This window comes from Musca domestica, unplaced genomic scaffold, assembly GCF_030504385.1.
Source record: "Musca domestica strain aabys unplaced genomic scaffold, Musca_domestica.polishedcontigs.V.1.1 84, whole genome shotgun sequence".
Classification (NCBI taxonomy): domain Eukaryota; kingdom Metazoa; phylum Arthropoda; class Insecta; order Diptera; family Muscidae; genus Musca; species Musca domestica.
Genome location: NW_026712417.1, coordinates 1650258 through 1676787, shown reverse-complemented (window position 1 = coordinate 1676787; position 26530 = coordinate 1650258). Strand labels below are relative to the sequence as shown.

General features: G+C 35.2%; 1 protein-coding gene across 2 annotated transcripts in view; it reads right to left on the bottom strand.

Annotated features, from left to right (window-relative positions):
• Window positions 1-26530, bottom strand: part of LOC101901281 (tyrosine-protein kinase Src64B) — a 128963-nt gene that overhangs the window by 11238 nt on the left and 91195 nt on the right. For both annotated transcript variants that reach the window (XM_005191517.4, XM_059131241.1), the window contains exon 4: window positions 2897-4745. In XM_005191517.4, coding sequence (XP_005191574.1) covers window positions 2897-3128 — 232 coding nt within the window. In that variant the 5' untranslated portion in view covers window positions 3129-4745. The remainder of the gene's footprint in view (window positions 1-2896; window positions 4746-26530) is intronic.

Below are 26530 nucleotides of genomic sequence, written 5' to 3'. Positions count from 1 at the left end.
GGTTCCTCGCTTCATTTCCAGTGCAAAATGGCTACCAAAATATCCGGATACCAATCCGTTGGACTATTGTGTCGGGGTATTTTGGAAAGCAAGGTTGGCACTAAAAAATACCAAAGTGTCCATCACCCCTAGAAGCGCTTCGCCGGGAATGGGCCAAAATACCGTAGAGCAACATTTGAGCGGCCTGTGACGGGTTTCATTGGACGTTTGAAGGCCACAATTCTTGCCAAAGGTGACCAATTCGATCAAATCCAAACCTATTCTAAAATTTGATGCTATTTCCGACATGTTTTGTTTTCATTCAATAAAATTTAACAAAAATGTAAAAATTATGGTGTTTAACTTTGTTGCAGTATTTTTTTATCTCACCCTGTAGAGATAGCACAAATATTTTATATTTTGAAACGGCCAAAGGTCATTATTGAACAGTATGGGGGGGGGGGGGGGGGGGGAGGAATACACAAATTTTGATATTGCGTTATGTTGCAGTATTTTGAAAATAAAATATGTTGAAATTTTGCCAAAAATAAAATTGTGAATAAATTATGTGGTGGTTGCCAGTGTGTTTGGAAAGGAGAACAGAACAGGTTGATTGCTTTAGTGCAGTTATAGTTTGCTATAAAGAGCATGATATCATATATATTGGACAAGGATTATATTAAAAAATATATATCGGAGCTGAGTTGTGCAAAATGGAAATTGCGTCGCGAAATTCACTCCATTTGGGGTGATATTAACCATTATTTGCACAATAACCCTAAAATCGGATTAATAATATATACGGAAGCTATATCCAAATCTTAGCCGTTCTCGATAAAATTTGGCAAAGGCATTTCTGATGAGGTGATCGATACTTTGGTATTTTTTAGTGCCAACCTTGCTTTCCAAAATACTCCAGACACAATAGTCCAACGGATTGGTATCCGGAGATTTTGGTGGCCATTGTGCGCTGGAAATGAAACGAGGAACCTCATGTTGTAACCATTCCTAAGTGGCGCGTGCTGAGTGCGTTGGTGCTGAGTCCTGTTGGAATGTCCAAGGTCTGCGTCCAAAATGTGTGCGTGCCCAAGGCTTTAATACACCCTTCAGAATATTTTCGCGATAATATTCGACATTTATTCTGATGCCACGGTCGATTAATACGAGCGGCTGTTATGGCGGCCCACAACATCACCATGACCGGCGCTTGAGTTCTGGTGGCCAACCGAAGATGCACATTTTCAGCTGACCTCTTTGGCAAGTAAACACGATCATTTTGTTTGTTAACAACTGCTGGACAACGAATGTTTTCTCATCGGAGAAAACCAAATTCGACAGTTCACCACTTTCGGCCAAGCGAAGCATCTCTGTAGCTCTTTTGAGTCTATTTTCTTCCTGTTGAGGTGTAAGTTCTTGCACTTTTTGGAATATTTGCCGAATGGAATATTGCGATATATTCAGCTCACGAGCCATTTTTCGGCCATTGCGGCGAGGGTGTCGCTTCTTTACTTTTCGAACCATTTCTGTTGGTGTTGCTGTTTTCTCCCGTCCACTCCCATGATGGTAACGAGCGATGGTACGAGACACAAAAGATTTATTTTAAATGCTGGAGTGCTCTAACGATGATAAGGATCCAGCCAAATATAAAGAAATCACACTATCACGCTTGAATTCCATCACGAATAACTTTTTTCTGGAAAATTCTCACCAAAATGCTTTTGTACGCTTGTAAACAATATAATGAACTGTCACTGGAATAATTTTAACCGCTGTCGGACAAGTGACTTAGAAATGACATCAGTCCGATGTTGGTTGCAGTTTTTTCATCTCACCCTGGGACATTCCAACAGGACTCAGCAAGCGCCATCTAAGATTGTTTACAAAATGAGGTTCCAGCGCACAATGGCCACCAAAATCTCCGTTTACCAATCCGTTGGACTATTGTGTCTGCAGTATTTTGAAAAGCAAGATTGGCACTAAAAAATACCAAAGTGTCGATCACCTCAAGCAAGCGCTTCGCCGGGAATGGGCCAAAATACCGCAGAGCAACATTCTGGCAGTATGTGAAGGTTTCATTGGCCGTTTGAAAGCCATAATTCGTGCCAAAGGTGATCAATTCGAAAAAATCTAAAATTATTCAAAAATTTGATGCTATTTCTGGGTTTTTTGCTTTCATTCAATTAAATTAAAAAAAATCTGTAAAAATATGGTGTTTGACTTTGTTGCACATTTTTTATCTCACCCTGTATACTCGTATTTGAGAATAAGGGAGAGAAGGGAGGGCTAGCTATGAAGGCCTTGTAAAGGCCATTTAGTCAAAAACTGTTATTAGAGAGTTCCTTCACTACAGAAAGAGGTTTGGGGATTCTCTAGGCATTCTTCTCTCTAAAAAATACCTTTTGAAGATCTTTAGATACATTCATACTTGAAAACATTTTAAGAGTCTTCTACCGCTTTAAGACTTTTCAGGGGTCTATAAATTTTCTTTTAGCTTGTCTAGCTATGAAGACCCTGATGAAGAGTATTTTGCCTAAGGAAGAACTTTACTCTATGGAAACAATATTTTATAATCTCAACCATAAATAGCATGGAGTGCATATTAAGTTTGTCCTTCCGTTTGTAACTCATCGAAATAATAATTTTAGACTAAAAAAAAATACGTATGTCGTATGATCAACTGAAAATTCTTAGTTCATTTAGCCACGTCCTTTTGTCCGTCCGTCCGTAGAGATAGGAAGCGTATTTATCAAAATTCTTAAATAAATATTGAACGAAAATGAAGCCCTGATTCGGTTATTGCTAAAACACCAGTTATGGGCAGACTACCCTTGTTTTTTACAACTAATCAATTAATTGTCTCCACTCTGCGAGATTAAATTTAAAATTAAAAAAAAAAAAAAAAAATGACTCAACTTACTCGGTGTTGTACGCGGTCGTATTATGTCCACACCACCCTTAGCACCAATTTTCAAGGGACCACGATTTGGATCTGGAGTATAGCGGGAATCCAACGAACCACCGTTGTTGTGTTTCTGACCCGTATTATTGATGTGTGTCTGGCCGAAGGTGTAGTCGGATTTTTTATAACCCGTTGGATAGGCGAGAGCAAGTTCCTGGTCCTGGCGTTTGCTACAGCATTTGTTCCCCATTTTTGTTGTAGGTTTTGTTGTGGTTGTTGGTTATGATTATTGAGTTTTCGTTTGTTTCTCTGTTGTTGTTGTTGTTGTTGTTGTGGTTTAATAAAAATTTGTTTAACTTTTTTTGCTTTTATTTTGGAAAGTAAGAAAAAGTTGTTGTTTTCGTTTTTTGTCACTTGTTGTTGTTGTTGTATTTTAAATAGATTATAAATGCTTGTTGATTTTCCTTAGCTATTTTTTGTTGTTTTTCGTTTTTGTTTTTAGAAAAAAGCTTAAAGGATAGTTTGGAGGACAAGTGGGAGAGGAAAGAACCGTTGTTACTAAATTTGGCCAAATAGCTAAAGTTTGTAGTTATTTTGTTGTTGCTGTTGCTATTGTTGTTTCAAGCATTGCTCAAAGGTGTGTCGCAAATGGGGACAATGGGACGGGGGTGGCAGAATATAAAAAAGAGATCACTGGTTTCAAAAAGGCTTGACGTTTGCAAATGGTTGTTCCAGCTCAAAAAGTTCCTGTTCTACGTAGTTTTCCGGGAGTTTTTTTCTTTGTTTCGTGTTTTGCCTTTGGTCAAGGCGTTGTTATACAAAAAAAGAAGTTTTTGTTTTTTTTTAATAATTAATTAAACTATCAGTCAAGTTTTTTTGTTTTGTTTTTTGGGATGTTCTTTCGTTTGCTGTTCCGTATTTTTCCCTTAGAATTATCGTAGAAAAAAGAGGATGCGTAATTTTACTTTCTTCTTCCAGTGGAGGGATTTTTTTTGGTTGCTTCTTTTTTAATTCGTTTCAATCGAATAATCGCAAAGCGTTTTGTGATTTGATCTAGAGCTGATTGTTGGTTTTGCGTTTAATTTCAGAAATATATATTTGGTATCAATTGCACAGATCGAGAGATGGAATAGTCATACAAATTTTAAAGAACAATTGGAGTCGTAGAAGGAAAAATCTGATTTGTGGTTTCTGAGCTTGTGATGTCAACGAAGATGTTGGGACGAGCGGGGGGATTTCAATTCCTTGTTTCCCTTGTGACAATAAGTGATGATCTTTGGATTGCTAGTTTTGGTCGCAGAACAGTTTTGGAAAAAATCTCGCTCCTCAACTTTAATATAATTAACACTGAGATAGGTGACACAGCAGACATTCGAAAAAAACCTTGATAGGTGGCCTGCCTCGTTTTGTTTTCTTCTTTGCGTTCTTTTCGCAGTCAGTCGCACGTTGGCCCAACACACCACACCACAACACACCGGCACACAACAACGTGACCTATGACCCACCGCACAAGCCGACCACAAACACTCGAGATACCACCACCAATGCCAACTATAGCGCCTCTATTTGTTTCTCTCAAGGTATCGTCGTGGAGAGAATTATCTGATGGTATTTGTCACTTGATTATTGCAGAACAAGGCGCTGTGATTCGTTATCTTGGATGCTGATGATGTCATTGCTGAAAGATTCCTTCTTCTTGGCAAATGGCCACATCCAAATGGCATCAAATATCAATAAACGTTTTCGTTTTGCTTGACGGCGTTCGCTTTCGTTTTTTGTTCTTCCTTTCAAAAAAAAAAAAAAAAAACTCAACACCTCCTCTTTGTCATCCTCATAGGTGTTCCGCTCCGACGATGGCAATGAAAATCTGCAACGACAAAAGAAAAAAAAAACAATTTAGTCAAATGGCCATAAAAATGAGATGAATAGAATAAAATGATAGTGTAAGGTATGATTGGCAATAAAACAAAAACTAAGAGCCATAATTAAAGTCAAGGTCAAGGATATAAGGACAACCAACCTCTGAGGCAACCCTAAAACTCCATAGTTGTGCTATATAAGATATTATAAAGGGGTTTTAGCTACCGAAGTCCTTCTAATCCATAGTTTTGCTATATAAGACATTATGAAGGGTTTTTAGCTACGGAAGTCCTTCTAATCCTAGAAGATGTTTTCAGGATATTATTGCTGTAAAAAGTCTTCCGTGGGCTTCGAAGATTGTAACAGATAGAAAACTTCTGAAAAGTTCATAAATCTCCTTAGACACTTTAAAGAGTTTATAAATGAAGGAGTCCTTCTAACCCTAGAACATTTTTTAGAACTTCTGGGCCTCCCATGATTGTGATAGAGAATGGGACACTGAAACATCCCTACAGCGCTTTATCGTAACTGTAGAAGACATTTGAAAGAGCTTTTAGCTGTAGAAGTCCTTTGAAAACTAGTTGATTCTTGGGAGGATCTTATGCCTGCAGAATGCTTTATTGTGATTCTTTAGCCTTCGATATACTTAAGGGGGATCTTCCAGCCAGTGATAGGTGTTCCCGACTTTTGATGGTCATCTAGGTATGATGACATTTGAAGGGTCTTTCAGCCATTAAAGCTGATTAGAGAGTCTTCACACCATAGAAGTCCATGGGAACCTCAAAAATGTCCTTGAAACACCCTTTTTAACTATAGAAACCATTTTAGCCACAGAAGTCGTTCCAATCGTAGAAGTATTTCCTAGAAGAAGTTTTAAAAACGCAGAAGATCTTCTGAGTGCTCTCTAGCCTTAGAATTCCTTTTGGGGATCTTCAAGCCATTGAAATGCCTTCCAGACTATGTTTAGCCATTGAAAATATTTTGAGGTCGATAGAAAACCCCTTAAAAGTCTTTTAATTTTTCGACATAAAAGATTTTTTGGGGCTCTTCTAGCCCTAAAGAGTATTTTTTTGGCATCTATTAATAACAAAAAAATTTAAAAGTTTTGGTTATTTTTTATTTATTTTTATTTTTTAACTTTTAGAATATTCTTTCAAGATCTTTTAGCTATGAAAAAGATTTTTTGAGGATATAGCGGCGGCCGCGAAGTTCCTTCTTCCTTCTAGCCAGACTTTTGACAGTCATCTAGATATAGAAAATATTTTGAAGGTCTATAAGAAATTCCTTTAAAAGTTTTCTAGCTTTTTTCACTTAAAAATAACTTCTGTGGTCCTCTAGCACTGGAATGCTTTTGCGGCTATTCCAATCATAAAAATCTTTATAAGATCCGGCTTTTGGGGCTTCTGGCTGAAGCAGACGCTTTAAAACCCTATTAGATATCCCTTGAAGGTATTTTTTAGTTAAGAAGTCATTTTGAGGATCTTCCAGCCATAGAAGACATTTGGAGGTTTATAGAAAATCTGTCAAAGGACTTCTAGCTACGTGGACCATTTTATCCATAAAATATCCTCACTCTATGGAAGACCTTTTGAGATCTAAAGAAGCCATTTTTAAAGCCTACAGAATTCCTTAGAATTTCATTTGGGCATCTTCAAGCCATTGACATGCCTTCCAGACTATGTTTAGCTATTGAAAATATTTTGAGGTCTATAGAAAACCCCTTTTTCGACATAAAAGATTTTTTGGGGTCTTCTAGCCCTAAAGTGTATTTTTTTGGAAACTTTTAATAACAAAAAAATTTAAAAGTTTTGGTTATTTTTTATTAATTTTTATTTTTTAACTTTTAGAATATTCTTTCAAGACCTTTTAGCTTTGAAAAAGATTTTTTGAGGATATAGCGGCGGCTGCGAACTTCCTTCTTCCTTCTAGCCAGACTTTTGACAGTCATCTAGCTATAGAAAATATTTTGAAGGTCTATAAGAAATTCCTTTGAAAGTTTTCTAGCTTTTCACCTTAAAATGACTTCTGTGGTCCTCTAGCACTGGAATACTTTTGGGGCTATTCCAATCATAAAAATCTTTAAAAAAGATCTGGCTTTTGGGGCTTCTGACTGAAGCAGACGCTTTAAAATCCTATTAGATATCCCTTGAAGGTATTTTTTAGTTATGAAGTCATTTTGAGGATCTTCCAGCCACAGAAGACATTTGGAAGTTTACAGGAAATCTGTCAAAGGACTTCTAGCTACATGGACAATTTTATCCATAAAATATCCTCACTCTATGGAAGACCTTTTGAGATCTAAAGAAGTCATTTTTAAAGCCTACAGAATATCTTTCGAATATCTATATTTCCATGGAAGTGTCGTAAAGATAGAAGGTCTTCCAACTATCGAAGGACCTAAAGGGCCCTTTATTAATCATTCTCAAAGACCTAAAATGGTAAAGACTAGACAAAATGCATTTTGAGCAAATGGATTGTGTCTAGAATATATAGATTAACAGCTCATGGCAAAGACATGTTAATATAAAAACCAAAATTTCAGAAACGGATAACAAATAAAAATTTGAAAAATCCAAAATTTTGGTTTCAAAATTATATTCCATGGGCCTTTCCAAAAATTTGCATATTGCCTTAGCGGTTTAAATCAGTTAACATTGGTAACTATGTTGTTATGATATCGTAACAACAGAAGTATTTTCACAGGGTTGCCATATTTTGACTCTGTCTTGTCCTATCTTTACACTTCTATGTCTTTGTCATTCACAGGGTATTGTATGTACAGAAGACCTTTTGTATATATTCTAGTCATAGAACCGCTTTTGCGAGTCTTTCAGCCATGTAAAAAGAACTTTGTAGGATCTTTGAACATTATTTATCCGAATCAATCATTTGCCTACCGAAGATCTTGGAAGATCTTGTAGTCACTTTATGAGCATATTTTAGGGATAGAATACCTTCTGAGGTTCTCTTCCATTAGATTACCGGTAGTACTTCCGCGTGTTAAAAAATCGAGTTTAATCTACTTTTCTATTGAGTATGCTTTCGTCGTTTTCCAGCAGATTCTACTGCAGCTCAGTACTTTTTTAGGTTCTGTTATAAGCACACCCAAATCTGTTACAAAAAAATGTACATTCGATTTCACCCGTAGAGTAAAATCCTGCTCTATTATGAATATATTCCCACACTTATTTCCTTTAACAAGAGACTCGTTCTCTTCGAGCACTCCCGCTCGCAAGCATTTCTGATTTTAATGTATTCCAACAGTCTTCATTCATAGAATACTTCGTAAAGGTAGAAAAGCCTTTAGACTTGTTGAGAGGCTCCTATCCAGTAAAGACCTCCTAAAAAACTTATAGCTAAAGCTATACAAGAGTTTCGAAAGGTAAACATCATCCAACTATTGGAGACCTCCTGAAGACTTTCTAGCCATAGAACACCAGTAATTTTTGATGGTATTCTAGCTTTAGAACACATTTTTAACATTTTTTTTTTTCTAAGAGAGGACCCATTCCTCTTGAATAGTAATTTTAAAGGACTCATTATTTTCAACACCATATTCAATTGTCTTTTACCCACAGAAAATCGTTAAAAGGTTCCTTTGAGAGGTCATGTGCAAGATGGGGGAAGGGACCCCCTCTCCACCGAAATGGTTACTTTTCAGAGAATTTCTGTGTACGTCCCAGTACGCAGCTGAGTAGGATTTCTTGAGATTCTTAAAGCTTAAAAAACCTTATGAGGGTCTTGTAGACAAAGAAGACTTTAAAAGATGTTTAAGGCTTCTCCAGTTATAGAAGGGCATTTGAAGCAAAATAAACCTTCTAAAACTACATTTATAAAGATATGTTCTGGAGCGTCCGAGGATCATCTAGATATACAAGAGTTTTTGAATAAAAAGGGAAAACACATTAAAAGCCTTTTTCAATAGGAAGAAACCGTTCAGAGAATTGAGGGTCCTGTAACTACAAAGTATATTTTCATAAAACATTTAACAGTACAGGGTTGCCCATATTCGACGGACCCATCTGGCAAAGCCATAACTTTTGACAGATATGTCACATCGCTTAAAGACATACCGCGTTTGAAGCGTCAGTCCAAGCAGAAGAAGTGAAAACTCAACGTGCTTTTAAAAGATTAAAAAATGTGAGCCTTCCAAGAACACCATTAAGCGTTTATACGAAAAATTTTCGACTGGTAAGGCTCTTTCTAATCCGAAGAGGCCATATAAAAGTCGACCAAGGTGATCGGCCGAGAATATCGCTGCCGTACGAGCCAGTGTTGAGAGGTCCCCAAGAAAATCCCAAAAAAAAGAAAAACCCAGTTGGGCATGGCTCGGTTCACTTTACAACGGATTATTCGCATTAATTTCATTTGTTCCCGTACAAAATTCAATTGAATGTTGCCTGCGGACAAGTCTCGTCGATTGGAATAGGCGCAAAGGGCCCAAAGGTCCGTCGAATATGGCAACCCTGTATTTTATCCACATCCGATTTTTAATGGTCTTTAAGTCATAGCAGATCTTTTGGAAGCTGTCCTCGGGAGGCTTTCGCCCACCGAAGACATTTTGAGGATTTCTGTTCGTAAACAATAGCAATGCCCTTTTTTGAGTATTATCTTTCGCAGGCCTTCAATCTCTCTATTGATCTTCTAGCAAGAAAAGACTTTTTGGAGAAAAGATTTTGACGACTTTTAGGAAGTATTAGAGGGCCTCTTATACATCAAAGACTTTTTGACATGTTTTAATCCATTGAACCCCTTTTGAAGGTCTTTAAGTTGCGGAATGCAGCAGAAGTCCAATCTGAAGGAAGTAATTTCTTCAATCTTCAATATATGAAATATGCACTCTTTGAGGGTCTTCAAGCTGTATAGGGTTTTTTGTGATCTTCTGGAGGTCTTCTATCTCGTTAAGCCCTTTTTGTATTTCTCGAAAATCTTTTAAGGGCTTTTTAAGAGTTTTTATTATAAATGGAGATTTTTTTATCATTTCAGAGTATTTTATCCATATATGTCTTTTAATGGACATCTGTCTGTTAAAAACTCTTTGAACTTCTTTTTTCATAAATGGTCTTCTATCCATGAAAGCCCTTTTTATCATTCCGAAGATCTATTGAGAGCTTTTTAGCCATGGAATACGTCTTCTAATTGTAGGAAGCCATTTGAGAGTTTTTTTTTATCTATATGTATCTTTCAATACCCGTCTGGCTGTTAAAGACTCTTTGAAGTTCTCTCTGCCATCATACAGACATCCTCTAATTACAGACTATTGTGAATATTCTATCAATGGTCTGAAAAAAACTATTCGAGGTTATTTTTCCTACTGTTTTAGACATTAATGTCTCCTAGAGTGTCATCTAAAAAAGTTTTGAAGAAAGCCCCATGAAGCTTCAGAGGTTGGATCTTCTAGCCCGTGAATGCCTTTTGAAATTCTTCTAGTCACAGAAGCATTTTTCAAAATATTTTGTTTATAGAAGACCTTTTCCCGATGTTCTGTCTTTAGAATATTTTCAGGAATTACCTTCTACAGGACTTTGAGGACCTTTTAGAAGAAGAAGAAATTCTCTAATTGCAGAAGAATATTCTTCAATGGCCTTCGGACTGTAAACGACTATTTGAGGTTCTATATTTTTCTTAGAAGCTGTTTTTAGACATAGAAGACATTAATATCTCCTGGGATGCCAGCCAGAACATTTTTTATTTATTTGTAGAAGACCCTTTGAGAGTATTCTAGCTACAGAGACAGGATCTTCTAAACCGTGAATGTCTTTTAAAATTCTTTTAGCCATAGAAGACATTTTCGAAATATTTTGTTAATGGAAGACCTTTTCCAGATCTTCTGTCTTTATAACTCTTTCAGGAATTCTACAGAAACCTATCCAAGTCCTTCAATAGCAAATAATCTGTTAAGGATATTTTAGCCATATAGGACCATGTCTTCAATTGATTAAATAGGTTTTTAAGCATAGAAAACCTTTCGAGGTTAGCAGCTTTTCTAACCTTATCCTTATCTTGAAAAGACGTGACCTATTTAAAATCATATCTGACAATTATTCAAGAGAATTTAATGTTAAATTTGTCACGGCGAAACTCAATTGTCATATGTGTTTTGCCTCCCCCACCTCTGCCATGCTTCACTGATTGGCGCACACATCCTCAATGCTTTGCTCCATCCCATACACCCATATCTACTTTCATCATACCCACACCTAAACCCACTCCCGGGCTTAAAATAGAGTCATAACAAGGATAAAATAGTTATTGTCTTCGTTTCTGATGTGAAACATCATTGGCACCAGCAACAACAATGTAGAACCTTTTCCCCTGTCTGCCTTCCAGCCAGCAACTATCGTTGATTTGTCATGAGTGTTCGTGTTGTTGCTGTTCTAGTACTTGTTCTTGTTGCTGGTACACGTTTGATGTCTGTGTGACCTGAATTTCTTATTAAATTTTAAAATTCCAATTATTTGAAAAGCTTGTCGTTCGGTCGGTCGTCCGTCGTCGTCTTCCTCCATCTCCCGTTCGTCACATTTCTACCGTTGTTTTATTTACTTCGAATGGTAATCAGGATGTGTGCATAAGGATAATAGTGGGTTTATTAATGGAAGACCGGACCATGTATAATTAATGAAATTGCATTACTTTGCTGATAGCAAGAGGGGGATGGTGGCGTAGGGAAATCGTAAAGTAAAAGCTATGGGATCTCCATGGCTTGTGTCGACAGTCATTGGACGAAGGGTTTTAAAATCTGGGAGAGTGAAACCTTATGTATCGAGGTTAATCCGGCTATCATTGAACTTCAGGTATTTTAGTTTTACCAAACTGAAGTCAATTTTTTGGAACAGATGGACTTTTAATTTTGGAATCTCGGTGAATGGAAAAAAATCACCCAAGAACAAAGAGACCCCAAGGAAAGGCTTTTAAACATTTTAGTTAAATAATAAATCCAAAGTTCAGTTATAAATGCAACACCCCTAAATCCCCAATAATTTCTATTCAGATTTTAAGGGTTACAATGCGATTCCCTCTTAATTTCCTAGATTGATACACTACATTCCTCTCCTAAAAACCCCTCAACGAACTACAATTGCTCTCCCCCAAAAAGCAATATTCAAATGTGTTGTCGTTGTTGTTAACAAAAACCTAAAGCTGTTAACTCATTCTTTTAGTCGAACAAATGGCGCCATTGTTGACGATGACGACGACATTCACACACACACACACATATAGCACCGACAAAAACAAGGTTACAGCATTGCCAGGAGGACACAATTTGTGGTATGAAACGCCAAGTTATTCATTCAGCCATTGTCCCAAACCCAGTGTCATTCCAACGCCAAGTTTTATCCATTTAACGACTCACCATGAAATGATATTAACAACAAAAACTAAACCAAACAACAGCAACACCAACACCAACAACGACTGTTGGGAAATTTAACTAAAACAACACTAACAATAAAACACCAGTAACAACAACAACAACAACAACGACAACGAAAGCAATAACAATGACACGTCCATGGAGACCAACAAGGGGTGAACACACACAGGACGAAAAAGGCTTGACCTTTATGCTAAATGGCAAACAAGCAAAAGTAAATTAATTTCTTTTTATTTTCATTATACCGTCGAGGGCAAAGGTTTTCAGAAGAAAGGCTTTCCAGTGAATCTTCTAGAGAGCTTCTTGTCGGAAGAAGTCGCTCCTATATGACTAGAACACTCTTAAAAGGACATTTATTAATATAATACTTCATAGAGAGAAGAAGGCTTTAAATGGCCCTATAATGTTAGATGACCCTCGACGATTGATCGAAAATCTTGAAGAGACTTCTACACGGGGTTGCCCCTCAAAAGGACTGATACCCAGAAAAGAATTGAACAGGTTTCTATACGGATACTACCTTCAAAGGTTATCTATTGAGAAGACCTTTAACACAAATTCTGGTCGCAGAATACCTTCAGTTGGTCTTTTGGACAGAGAGAATCTTCTGCAGGACTTTCAGACGCAAAATACTTTCAGAAGGTCTTCCACACGCAAAATACTCTCATAAGGTCTTCCACATACAGAGTACCTTCAGCAGATTATCTATGGAGAAGACCTATAACACGAATTCTGGTCGCAGAAAACCGTCAGTTGGTTTTTTTGGACAGAAAGAATCTTCTGCAGGAGTTTTCAGACGCAGAATACCTTCCCAAGGTCTGCCACACGCAGAGTAGCTTAAGCAGGTATTCAAACGCAGGAGGTACGCAGGTATTCTAGACGCAAAAGAACAATAGGTCTCCTAGACATAGAAGATCTTCAGCATAACACGCAGGAGACCAGACAAAAGTACTTCAGTACGTCTCATAGACGCTGGAGGTTTTCTACACGCAGAACACTTTCAATACGCCTTCTTCATGCAGACGCCCTTCAGTAGGTCCTGTAGACGATGAAGAAATTCAGCAGACCTTCTGGGTGTTTTCAGTAGGTGCCCCCTAGGACTTTCAGCAAATTTTCGGGGCGCAGAAATCCTTCAACTGGACTTCTAGACGCAGAAGACAGGTCTTCTAAAAGCAGAAGACCTTCAGTAGGGTTTCAAGACGTAGAAGAAATGTGTAGGTCTTCTGGACGCAGAAGACGTTCAGCAGAGTTTCAGGACGCAGAAGACATTCTGCAGGCCTTTTAGAAGCATAGGACCTCCTGTTGGTCTTTTATATTATATATAAAAGCCCTCTCAGCAGGATTTCTAGACGTCAAAGACCTTAAGTAGGACTTCTAGACTCAGAAGACCTTCAGAAGATTTTCCAGACGTAGAAGAACTTCAGTACGTCTTCTAGACGTAAATTAACTTTAGTATGTCTTCTAGACGCAAGATACCTTCAGCAGGACTTCTATAAGCAGGAGACCTTTAGAAGTTCTTTTTGACGCAGAGCACCTTCAGCAGCTTTTCTAGGCGCAGACCATTTGTAGTATAAGTTCCGCTGGTCTTATATAGATGAAGGCCTTAAAACAGATTTTTAGTTTTTTTAAAGGATCCAGTAGAAAAATGGCAGAGGACCTTGTAAGGATATCTAAAGAATAGTGGGCCTTCTAAGAATTTTTGAAGAACAGAAGACCTCCTTGAGTACTGTTTTTAATAGATGTATCTTAAAGATGTATCTACAGAATAGAAGTCCTTCGAATGGCTTTTATGAAATAGAATATAAGATAGATATAAGATTTTCTAAAATACTCTTAAATACAGAAAACCATTTGAAGGACTTATATAGAATGGAAGGCTCTCTGAAGGACTTTTGTGGAAGATAAGATCTTCAAAAAGACACTTACAAATAGGAACCTTCTGAAGGACTACTACGAAATAGTAGGCCGTGTGAAGGGCTTCTTTATAATAAAAGGTCCTATTGCTTCTATAAAATAGAAGGTTCTCTGAAGGACTTCTATGGAATATAAAGGACTCTTAAAAACAGTAAAATTTTGAGAACTTCTATAGAAAAAAATATCTTCTATAGAACTCTTAAAAACAGGTATATTAAAAAAGGACTTCTATGGAATAGAGGGCTGTGTGAAGGACTCTTATGGAAAATATGACATTCTAAAGGACTCTCTAAGACAGGAACCTTCTGAAGAACTTCTACAGAATAGAACCCCTTCTAAAGCGCTTCTATAGAAAAGAAGACCTTCTTATAATTCTATTCTATAGAAAATATTTTTTTGTAGAAGTCCCACTACAAAAATAGTTCTTTTAATTATTTCACTTTTGTCTCACACTGTTAATTCCGCTTCCGTTTTAGAAATTACTTAACAAACAACAGTCGTCATACCTTGACTGCTTTTTAGCCAACGTACAAACAAACAAAGCCTCCCCCCGCACACACCGGGGGTTTCTATGCTTTTCAACGGACGGAAGTCTCAAAAAAGACTTGCCTCTCATCGTCAGCGCCATCATCTTCGCATTAATTATGGCCACATGTTTAAATGACCAGAGGATACAGCAGAATATTAAATGTGGTTTAGAAGGAAGGCAGCCTGCTCTCTCTGCAAATGGTGGAGGAGCATTATATTTTAGCAACAACAATAATAACAAATGGAAGTTAACTTAAGCGTACATTAAACTTATGTTTGGAGGTCTTTTTATTTCCACTTTGATGGACCATTTGATATGTAAATCTTAAAAGAAAATTGTTGCAAAATAAAGAGAGAGAGCAGTTGAGATATTTTACTTTAAAGTGAAATTTAATTGTGGGAGAAAAGGAAGGGGGAGAAAGGTGGGAAAGGTTAGGTGCAGGTTGGAGGCTGTTATGGAAAAATTTGCAAAATTTTCGGAAGAAACCTCAGAAGCGGGAAATTGTTCTTAAGGATATATAGATACCAATATCTATGGATATCAATATCTATCTTTAGATGCCTATATTTATGCATACCTATTTCTACAAATTCCATTACCTATGTCTAAAGATATTAATATCGACATCTTTACATACATGTATTCATAGATCCTATCCTAATTCTAGATAGCTGAATTTATAGATATCTACATCTATAGACTGCGACCTATTTACTGGACATTGAAATCTAGAAGGCTATTTATGGCATTGGTATATACAGAGTGCCATAACTACTTTACTTTGTATTTAAAAAGCCAACCACATCTCTCCACCTACAGACACACCCGATTACTATCTATAAATAAATCCTGTATAAGAAACCACTGTCAGTAGGTTGCCGTATAAACATACGTACACGCACGTATGTTATGACGTTGTAAATACAACAAACAAACATTTTTATTAACTCATTGTTGTCATCAGGATATTGCGCAAATTCGTTTACACATGCCATTAGGTGGCAGAAAGGTAGACCTCCGGCAGGCAGTTGAACACGCCGCCAGGATAAACCAGTAACGTAGTCACCTACTTACTCGCATCCATAAATATAACAACACGTATGTGTGTCTCTGTGTACGTTTATTTATCCAGTAATATTTTCATAGCCAACAAACAATGACGATGTGTAAATTCCATTCATTCATTTCCTTCCGGTGTGCGATGATATCGCCAAATACCAATCGCCTGTATATCATCAGATATTGATGTTGGGTTTTATATATATTGACGACATATTTTTAACATGTATTATTTTTCATTTTTATTTACAGTATAGAGGAATGTATGTATCTGTGTGTGTGTGTCACAAATACACACGTTATGTACTTAATGTATTTGGAAGGAATTTTATTGGCTTTTTGTAGATACCCCATGGCGTGTATTTTTCAGTGAAATTTTTAGCCTTTAACACAAAGGCATATGTATATTCTGAACCTTGACAATCACAATTATGTTTAAACTCTGTTTTTGTGTATTATAAATCTTCAAAAGATTTTATTAGACAACATATTATATTGAGGAGTTTTTATGTGATTTGTTGCTCTCCAATCAGCTTTTTATTTGTTTTGAGACAGATCCTTTATTTTTAAGAAATTCCATATTTTCAGGTATGCTGTAGTGGCTTGAACGATTTATGCAGAGTTATGAATATCTTCAAAAAAAAGTCTAAGTCACATTGATGCACGTCAAAAATAATAAAAATTACAGAGACTTTAAATATTTCCTTAACGGAACGTGGAGGTGTATAATTGATGTCGTTACTCATACGCGAGAAATGCACAGAACTTTCAAGTCTTTATTACTTAGAAGAACATCTCTCAGGTTATCTGATATTCTCCCAGTCGTCTATGAGAAAATGTCTTTCCACAACTAGAGCTTTTGTATGACTTTTATGTAAATATGTAAAACACATTTATAAGAGCTCCAATAGAAAGACATTCACGATGTCTTCATTGGTTAAATCCTCAGATCTAGAGTTAGTAATTGTGATTCGAAATTAGGAAAAAAAAGTACAGAAACTCTAGAAAAAGAGAGAGCTATCGGGTCTTCAAAAAATAAAAAAAAGGAAATGATAGAGCTGGCATCCTGAAATTTGATTTGGGTGTCACTGTTGATGAGCTGGTTGCTGGTATGTTTACTATGATTGTACTTAAGGGTACAAAAGATTTTGAAGACTTTTTGGTGTAAAAGGCAAATATTTCCCTATAATTCCTTCCGAAATAGGTAAAAACTTGATTAATATATAAAACCTTGAAGTTTGAAAATGTAGTACCATGTATTAACTTGAGATTAAAATGTTTTTGTCAAACTGAGCAAATTGCGCATTTTGACTACTAAAAGAGAGCAAAAAAAGCAAAACGAGCCTGCAAAACTGGACAACGTAGCCCTTTATTTAGTTATTCTTTAAACAAAATACACTTCGAAATGCATAGGAAAAAAATATATTAAAAAAAATATTAACGTCCAACTGGCCTTTGAAAAAATATTATTTACAAACAATTCACGTCTTGTGGACCTGTGAAAAAATATTATTTACAAACAATTCACGTCTTATGGACCTTTGAAAAATTATTTTTTAAAAAATTCACGCCTGATGGACCTTTGAAAAGATATTTTTTTAAAAAAATCACGACTGTTGGGCATTTAAAAAAATATATTTTTTAAAAAAATCCACGTCTGATGGACCTTTAAAAAGGTATTTTTTTTAAAAAATTCACGACTCTTGGGCATTTAAAAGAATATATTTTTTAAAAAATCCACGTCTAATGGACCTTTGAAAAGATATTTTTTTTTAAATTCACGACTGATGGACATTTAAAAAAATATATTTTTTAAAAAATCCACGTCTAATGGACCTTTGAAAAGATATTTTTTTCTAAATTCACGACAGATGGACATTTAAAAAAAAAATATTTTTTAAAAAATCCACGTCTGATGGACCTTTGAAAAGATATTTTTTTTAAAAAATTCACGACTGTTGGGCATTTAAAAAAATATATTTTTTAAAAAATCCACGTATAATGGACCTTTGAAAAGATATTTTTTTTTTAAATTCACGACTGATGGACATTTAAAAAAAATATCTTTATTAAAAAATCCACGTCTGATGGACCTTTGAAAAAATATTTTTTACAAACAATTCACGTCTTATGGACCTTTGAAAAAATATTTTTCACAAACAATTCACGTCTTATGGATCTTTGAAAAAATATTTCTTAAAAAATCCATGTCTGATAGACCTTTGAAAATATATCTTTTTAAAAATTCCACGTCTGACGGACCTTTGAAAAAATATTTTTTTAAAAATTCCACGTCTGATGGACCTTTGAAAAAATATTTTTTTAAAAATTCCACGTCTGATGGACCTTTGAAAAAATATTTTTTTAAAAATTCCACGTCTGGTGGACCTTTGAAAAAATATTTTTTTAAAAATTCCACGTCTGATGAACATTTGAAAAAAATATTTTTTAAAAAATCCACATGTAATGGACCTTTGAAAATATATTTTTTAAAAAATCCACGTCAGATGAACATTTGAAAAATATTTTTTAAAAATCCACGTCTGATGGACCTTTGAAAAAATATTTTTAAAAAAATCAACGTTTGAAGAATTATTTAAAAAATATTTTTTTTAATAATACACGTCTAATGGACCTTAATTTTTTTTTTAAATCCAGGTCTGAAGAATTATTTCAAAAATATTGTTCAAAAAAATCCACGTTTGATGGACCTTTGAAAAAATCCACACTTAAAAATTATTTCAAAAATATTTTTTTTAAAAACCACGTCTGAAGGTGCTTTGAAGAAATACTTAAAACAAATCTTTGTGTTCTGGATCTTTGAAAATAAAAATGTTAAAAGACCAGTTGAACCGCTTCTCGTCTAAGGAATCTACTACTTGAGTTCTAATCTCTGAAAATTAAAAATATGTCGAACCAGAACAATATTCTAAGGCTTTGGTCTTAACTTCCTATCAAAATCTCCTGCATCCTTAAGAAGCACAAGAAGAAGATTAACCATCACTAAACCTTTGAACAGCCCCCTCAAAGAGAACAAACAACAACTTCCTAGTTTCGCATTATGTTCACCAACTCTTTGCTTTGTTTCTTGACCTTTGTTGCAAACATTTGCCGTGTCTAAAAATTTCTGCCAATATTGGTTGGCTATAAGCCGCACGGCATGTGAATCAAGCCAATCGATAACACGTGAAACTGTGGCGACGTCATCGTCAAAGGTGAACGACTGCTTGAGCAGGTGAGAAATGGTGGTGGTGGTGGGTGTATTCAAAATTGGCATGTGCCGAGAAGGTTTGCCGAAGAAGGGGAAGGGAATTTAAAGTGGATTCGTTGTTCCATGTGAAATTGTCTTTGGCTAAATGAAAACTTGGATGGTTGGATGGTTGGTTGGCTGGTGGAATAAGCAAGCACTTATAACACGGCATATTTGCCGTATATGTGTGTGTGAGATGTGTCGTCGTACATATACACGTGTGCAAGTATGTATGTATGTAAATATGGAGAAGAGATTTTAACCGTATTTCTTGTGTGTGCGTGCTTTTCCCCGGTTAGATGAGCAAAAATAAAGTTTCTGTGTTAACAACACGTTCCACTTCCTAGGCTGACACAAAACGCCAAAGACGAGCTGATTTAAATAGTCACACAGACAGACCGAAAGACAGATGGAGAGCCCGTCTAACAGTAAAACAATCCTACAAATACAAATACCAAATACTTTAGAGACTTGACTTTTTCACCCATCTCTTCCGTAGAAATAACATTTTTCCATCTTTTAGAATTCGTTTTCTTTACAACAACAACACGCAAAACGTTTACTTGGAATTGTTTACAACAACACTTGAAAAAGTTTTTCATATTTATTTTTTGCCGCTTTTATTCCGGTAAAGTTTGTTGTTGTTGTGCTTGTTTTCCATTAACATTTGAAACTGAGAGGGAAAAATTTGACAAAGTGAAACAAAAAATGAAAAAAAAAAATCCCAACAGCATCGGAATAATAGCCGGCTCGGGTTTTGCAAAAAAACTTAAAGGCGCCCAACGCAAAGTAGGCGGGTGGGGCTAAAGAGAGAGAGAGAAAAATAAAGTGTGCGAGTGAGTATTTCGAATAGTTTTAATTAGGAAATGCAAAAACGTTACCATTTTTCCTCAGTTTTCTTTGGACAAAACTTTTTTAGCCTTAACACAGAATATTTTATGCAACTCAAGGCGAGCTACCTGTTCCTGTTTGACAGGTAACTTAGTGAACTGGGTTGCCGCTTTTTTCAAATAAATTCCGTTTACTTCAAATCATTGAAAAAACACCTGAATGTTATTTAAAAAATCTCCAAAATGATGGGACTTTAAAAAAGATTCTTTAAAAAAAAAAACACGTCTAAGGGCCCTTTGAAAAAAGTTTGTTTAACAAACCGAGCCTAAGGGTCCATAGAAAACCATATACTTAAAATAACTACGTCTGAAAATCCTTTGAAAACAATTTATTTAAAAATCACGTGTAAGGGTTCTTAGAAAAAAATTCCGTTTACTTCAAATCATCAAAAAAAACACATGAATGTTATTTTAAAAATCTCCAAAATTGAACGTTTGATGGGACTTTAAAAAAAATTCTTTAAAAAATGCACATCTAAGGGTCCTTTGAAAAAGATTTGTTTAACAAACCACGTCTAAGGGTCCTTGGAAAACTGTATATTTAAAATAACTACGTCTGAGAATCCTTTGAAAAAAAATTTAAAAAATACGTCCTTTGAAAAAAAAAATTGTTTAAAAAATCACATCTTAGGGTTCTTTGAAAAAAATGTGTTTTAAAAACCACATCTGTGCATTCTTTGAAAATTTAGATATAATAAATTTACGAATAAAGGTCATTTGAAAAAATATTCTTTAAAATCAAGTCTGAAGGTTCTTCGAAAAATCCCCTTCTGAGGGTCTTTTGAGAAAACATTATTTAAAAAATCTGCGTCCGAAGGTGCTTTAAAAAAGCTTTGTTTTAAATATCGGCGTCAGAGCATCCTTTGAAAAAAATCTTTAAAATACCGACGTCTAAGCATCCTTAAAAAAATATTCTTTGAAAAATCCACGTCTAAGCATCCTTTAAAATATTTTTTCTTAAAAAATTCAAATTTAAAGATCCTTTGTAAAAAATAATTGTTTGAAACATTTTCTTTAAAAAACACGTCTGAAGGTTCTTTGAAAAAATATTATTTGATTTTTTTAATTTACGTCTAAAAGTCCTTAAAAAAAAGGATTCTTTGAAAATTTTTTTCTTTAAAAAACCATGTCTGAGAGTTGTTTGAAAAATATTCTTTTAAAAATCACATCTAAGGGTTCTTTTGAAAAATGTTATTTCAAAAATCAACGTCTGAGGATCCTTGCAAAAAATTTTATTTAAAAATATCCACATCTGAAGGTCCTTTGAAAAAATTATTCTTTAAAAATAGCCACATCCACAGGTTTTTGATTTTTTCTTTAAACGTCTGAGGGTCCTTTGAAAAAATATTTCTTAAAAATTCCACGTCTTAGGGTGCTTTGAAAAAATATTATTTAAAAACAATCAACGTCTGAGTATCCTATGAAAAATATTATTTAAATAATTTACGTTGAGGGTGCTTTAAAAAAATATATTATTTAAAAAATCTACGTCTGAGGGTCCATTGAAAAAATCATTCTTTGAACCAATTTTCTTTAAAAAATCTACGTCTGAAGGTCCTTTGAAAAATAAGCTTTAAAAAGTCCATGTCTGAGGGTCATTTCAAAAAAATATTCTTTAAAAAATTTTTCTTCAAAAAATCCACGTCTGAGGGCCTTTGAAAAAAATTTTCTTCGAAATTGGAAAAATATTCTTCGAACAAATTTTCTTTAAAAAAAAATCCACATCTGTTTGTCCATTTCGCAATTACTAAGATATATATTTTATTTTGAATTTCGTTTGTACCCCATTTTCTTCCATTTTTGTATAAATTCCGCATTAAAATATAAAAATGGCAACCCCATGTTCTTTGAAACGACATCAAACAAATTCTTAAGAAATTCTCTAAATATTATTATTTATCATCGCCATAACGCGATCCAAATTATGATGTTGTTCTTGTTTTTCTGTTTTATTCTCAAAAAGGAAATCTTTTGAGTTTTGTTCTACTTTCTTTTGTTTTGTGTGTGTTTTGAAGAAAGACGAAGAAAAGTTTTGCGTGTTTACGCATTTTCACATTTACATAATTTTATTAAAAAAAATATTTATTCATCACAATTTTCCCAGGCTACGACGATGATTAATCACACTCACGGGAGAGAGTTTCGCCGGAAGCGGAAAAACGATGACAAAGTCCTATAGTAGGCAATATTTGCATACGGAATTCAATAATGGATACCTAAATATTGAGTTTGCTGCTGATAAGATTTAGTAGATTAGGCAATAATATTTTTTGATTTGAATTATGGTATTGATTTTATAGGGAAATAGGGAAAATTGGATTGATAATTTATGTGATTCCATAAATCACATGCATAAAATAATGGTGTATTCAAATTAATTATATTAACGTATGATTTACGACAATACGCATACGCACTAATGTACCATTATGGAATAGCAAGGAAACCATAATAATCGAGTCATCTGGGTTACAAAGGTTAAAATTCAGAAAATAATTATTAATAAGCCTAATTTCCTATGTATCTTTGTTAACAGCCAGCATAAGCATTTATTGTGGCCTATAAATATTGTCTTGGTTCAACATGTTTGTTTATCTGCATTTTCTAGTTTTAGAGCCTCCACAAGAAGCTCTTAGTTGGGTTCATCGACTTAATAAGTGGTAGCCTTTTAGACCGATACCCACACCATTTTCAATCCCATAGAACTTACAATTAATGATCATATGTAAATTTTTAGTAATCTATGACTATCTATTCTAATGTTTAAGTTATTGCCAAAGGCGGAAAGAGGGAAATATAAAGGCAATAGTAGAATTTCACGACGAGGTTTGAAATACAGGGTGAGATGAAAAAACTGCCACCAACTTGGTGATGGTGTAGGCCGCCATAACAGCCGATGGTCGCTCTCCGCTCGTATTAATCGAACGCGGCACCGGAATAAAAGCGGAATATTATCGCGAAAATATTCTGGAGGGTATATTAAAGCCTTGGGCATGCAAACATTTTGGCTGCAGACCTTGGGCATTCCAACAGGATTCAGCACCATCGCAATCAGCACGCGCCACCAAGAATGGTTACAAAATGAGGTTCCTCGCTTCATTTCCAGCGCACAATGGGCACCAAAATCTCCGGATTCCTCTCCGTTGGACTATTGTGCCTGGAGTACTTTGGGAAGCAAGGTTGGCACTAAAAAAAATACGAAAGTGTCGATCACCTCATGGGATTGGGCCAAAATACCGCAGAGCAACATTAGGGCAGCGTGTGACGGTTTCATTGGCCGTTTGAAGGCCATAATTCGTGCCAAAGTTGACCAATTCGAACAAATCTAAACTTATTCTAAAATTTGATGCTATTTCCGAATTTTTTTTCTTTCATTCAATAAAATTAAAAAAATGTAAAAATTATGGCGTTTGTTTGTACACATTTCCAAAACCACCTCCATATGTCCAGGCTACACATGAACAGCGATCCTAATACTAAATTTCAAATTTTAGGTACTATCCCTTCACCCAATACCAAATTGTAGTAAATATGGCACTATTTAGAGCTTTTCGTACACCTGTAGTACACATTTAAAACCACTTCTCTATCACAAACCTACCACCAACAAAATTTTAAAATTCCAGCTGCATCCGTCCACCCTAAACAAAACTGTTCCAAATTTAGTACCATTTAGTACAGTTCGCAGACTTAGTACACACCTTGATACTCATACCAAATTTCAAGTTTATAACTCTCTCCGTTCGAAGTTCGGACGGATGTCCGTTCGTCTGTGGAAATCAATCTAGCTCCCGAACAAAAGTAAGTAAGTTGATAACATTGTACTTAAAGGTATATTATGTCTGCAGGAGTTTTGTCCACGGTCCACGTTTTGGTACAGTCCCATTTTCGGAATTTTGGCGATTTAAGCGACATTACTCACCGGAATTGTTTTCAATTTGCTATTTTAAGTTCGTATTGGATACTGAAGCCTACGACAGAAAATTGTCTGTACAGGTCCACGTCTTCGTATAGCCCCCATATAACGGTACTTCCCGATATTCGGTACTTTAATCATCTTAGCGATATTATTCACCGGAATTTATTCAAATTTGGTATTTGATGTTCGTAATGGATGTTCCAGCCTGAAACAGAAAATTATCTGTGCAGGTCCACGTCTTCGTATAGCCTCCATATAACGGTACCTCCCGATATTCGGCATTTTGATGATTTTAGAGACATTAGTCACCGGAATTGTTTCAAATTTGGTATTTGAAGTTCGTAATGGATACTACAGCCTATAACAAAAAAAAATTGTCTGTGCAGGTCTACGTTTTGGTATATCCCACATATAATGGTACCTCCCTATATTCGGTATTTTGATGATTTTAGCTACATTATTCACCGAATTTTTTTAAAGTTTCGCATTTGAATATTATAAAATATAAATGTTTTTTTTTTTTACAAATATGGATTTTTTAAACCAAATTTTTTCAAGATCATTTTTTTCAGAGCCATTTAGCAATAAGGCTGAATTTTTTAGGAATATATTCTCCAAGACAATCTCTGGTATAAAGGTGCAATTCTTAAGAATATTTTTCCACAACTTGGTTAGAGTAAAAAATTATTTTACTGAAATGTTTCCCTTTAAATCATAAATCTTCACACAAATTCAATATGTTAAAGAGTGAAATTAAAAACAATTTCCATTAGCCAGACATTTACAACTTGGCACGAGGGTGGTTTCCCACACACGCACACGCACACACACAAAACATAATTACTGTTTTAGTTAGTCATATCCATAGAATGGAAGTGTGGAAAACATTTCCTGTTTGTAACATGGCTACATTAACCGCATGTTTACTGTTGTTGTTGTTGTCGTTCTTACAACAATAAATAAAGGCTCCCCTCCCAACCAAAGTGTACATGCCCCCACAGGGGTATGTGAGTGCTTTTGGGTTAATTAGAGAAATATGTAGATTGCCAACAGTTAACAAGTAATAATTGGCAAATTGAGTGGATGTTAACCAAATTCGACATTGTACCAAAGGCGGGGAAATAAAGTACAATTCCTAGATTAAATATCAGCGAATAAGTAAAATTGTGACCCACATAATTTTGTTTCACCAACTACAATTTCACTTGAGAATCATTTCGCTCTAATGTGTGTGTGTACGTATCTACTGTAGTTTTCTCCCTGTCTCTCTCGATTTCCAATCGAATAGTTTGTACGATTGAACAAAATCCCCACCAAATGTGCAAAACGTGATTTATGCCAAGTTTTGAACATTTTCTTCAATTTTAGTTTCAATGTTCGAAAAAGTTTTGTAGCAGCAAAAAACCCACAAGGAAAAACAAGTAGTTGAGCCATACGAATTCTTTCTGAACAGAGACAGTATATTTTTGGGTTTATTGGCTTAATAACGGAAATTGATGGATGGGTCATGGATAATGTTATGGTTGGTGAAATTTTCTGAAGGAGAATGGAACATGTGATGTGCAATGAAAAGCTGAGAATTGTAAATCGAAAGGATAATTTCAAAGAAAGTGTTAAATAATGCCAAATATATTTTTATACCCTCCACCATAGTATGGAGGGTATATTAGGTTTGTCATTCCGTTTGTAACAACTCGAAATATACATTTTAGACCCCACAAAAAATATATATATTCTTGATCAGCATAAAATTCTATGTCTGTCCGTCTGTCCGTCTGTGGAAATCACTCTAGCTTCCGAATGAAATGAAGTTGGTTGATAAAATTTTATTCAAATATATATTATGTCTGCAGGACTTTTGGTATTTATAATGGGCCATGTAGGTCCACGTTTTGGTATAACCCCCGTACGTCCCGATATTCAGTATTTTGATGATTTCAGCGACAATAGTCATCGGAATTCTCTCTAATTTGGTATTTGAAGTTCGTAATGGATACTACAGCCTAATCCAGAAAATTGTTTGTTCAGGTCCACGTCTTCGTATAGCCCTCATATAGCGGTACCTCCCGATATTCGGTGTTTTAATGATTTTAGCGCATTATTCACCGGAATTGAATTCGGTATTTTTTAAGATTTTAACAGGATTTTTTTTAATGGATTTGTTTGAAAATTCCCAAATTTGTTCCAAGTGGTTGAGGATATTCAAAGTACGGCCTGGCCGAACTTATAGCACTTGCCCAATATAAGTTATATTTCAGCGCAATCTTTTATATATAAAAGAGTAGTAAGGTAATTGACTGACTGAGAATCCAGGCTCAGACGAAATGACTGAAGCTAGAATTTTGAAATTTTGTACGAGGGTCAGTTTTGGTAAATTGTGAAATTTTGTACGAGGGTCAGTCTTGGTCTTCGCACCAAAAGGCTACAAAAATACTTTGAAGTGGACAAATTGAATGAGCTACAATTTGGAATGAGAGTCACTGACGGGACGCAGGATACATGTACCAAAGGATTTTTGGAAATTCGAGCTATTAAGTTACGAAAAGTTCCTAAATAAATGATATCATTTGGTATTATATGAATGGACAGAGCTAAAAACTTGAAATTCGGTATGAGGATCAAGGTTGGAAAGTATGTCTGAAATACGAAGGCGGAAATGTGTTTTGGAAACGTGTGTGCACGAAAAGTACTAAATAGTACTATATTTGGTCAAATTTGGACTGTATTGTATTGGGACTTTGGGAAGTGCGTATTATAATTGTAGGAAAAGTACTAAATTGTACCAATTTTGTATTGGTTGAAAGTGTAGGGCTGGAATCCTCAAATTTGATATTGAGGTCTCTGTTGGTATCTGGA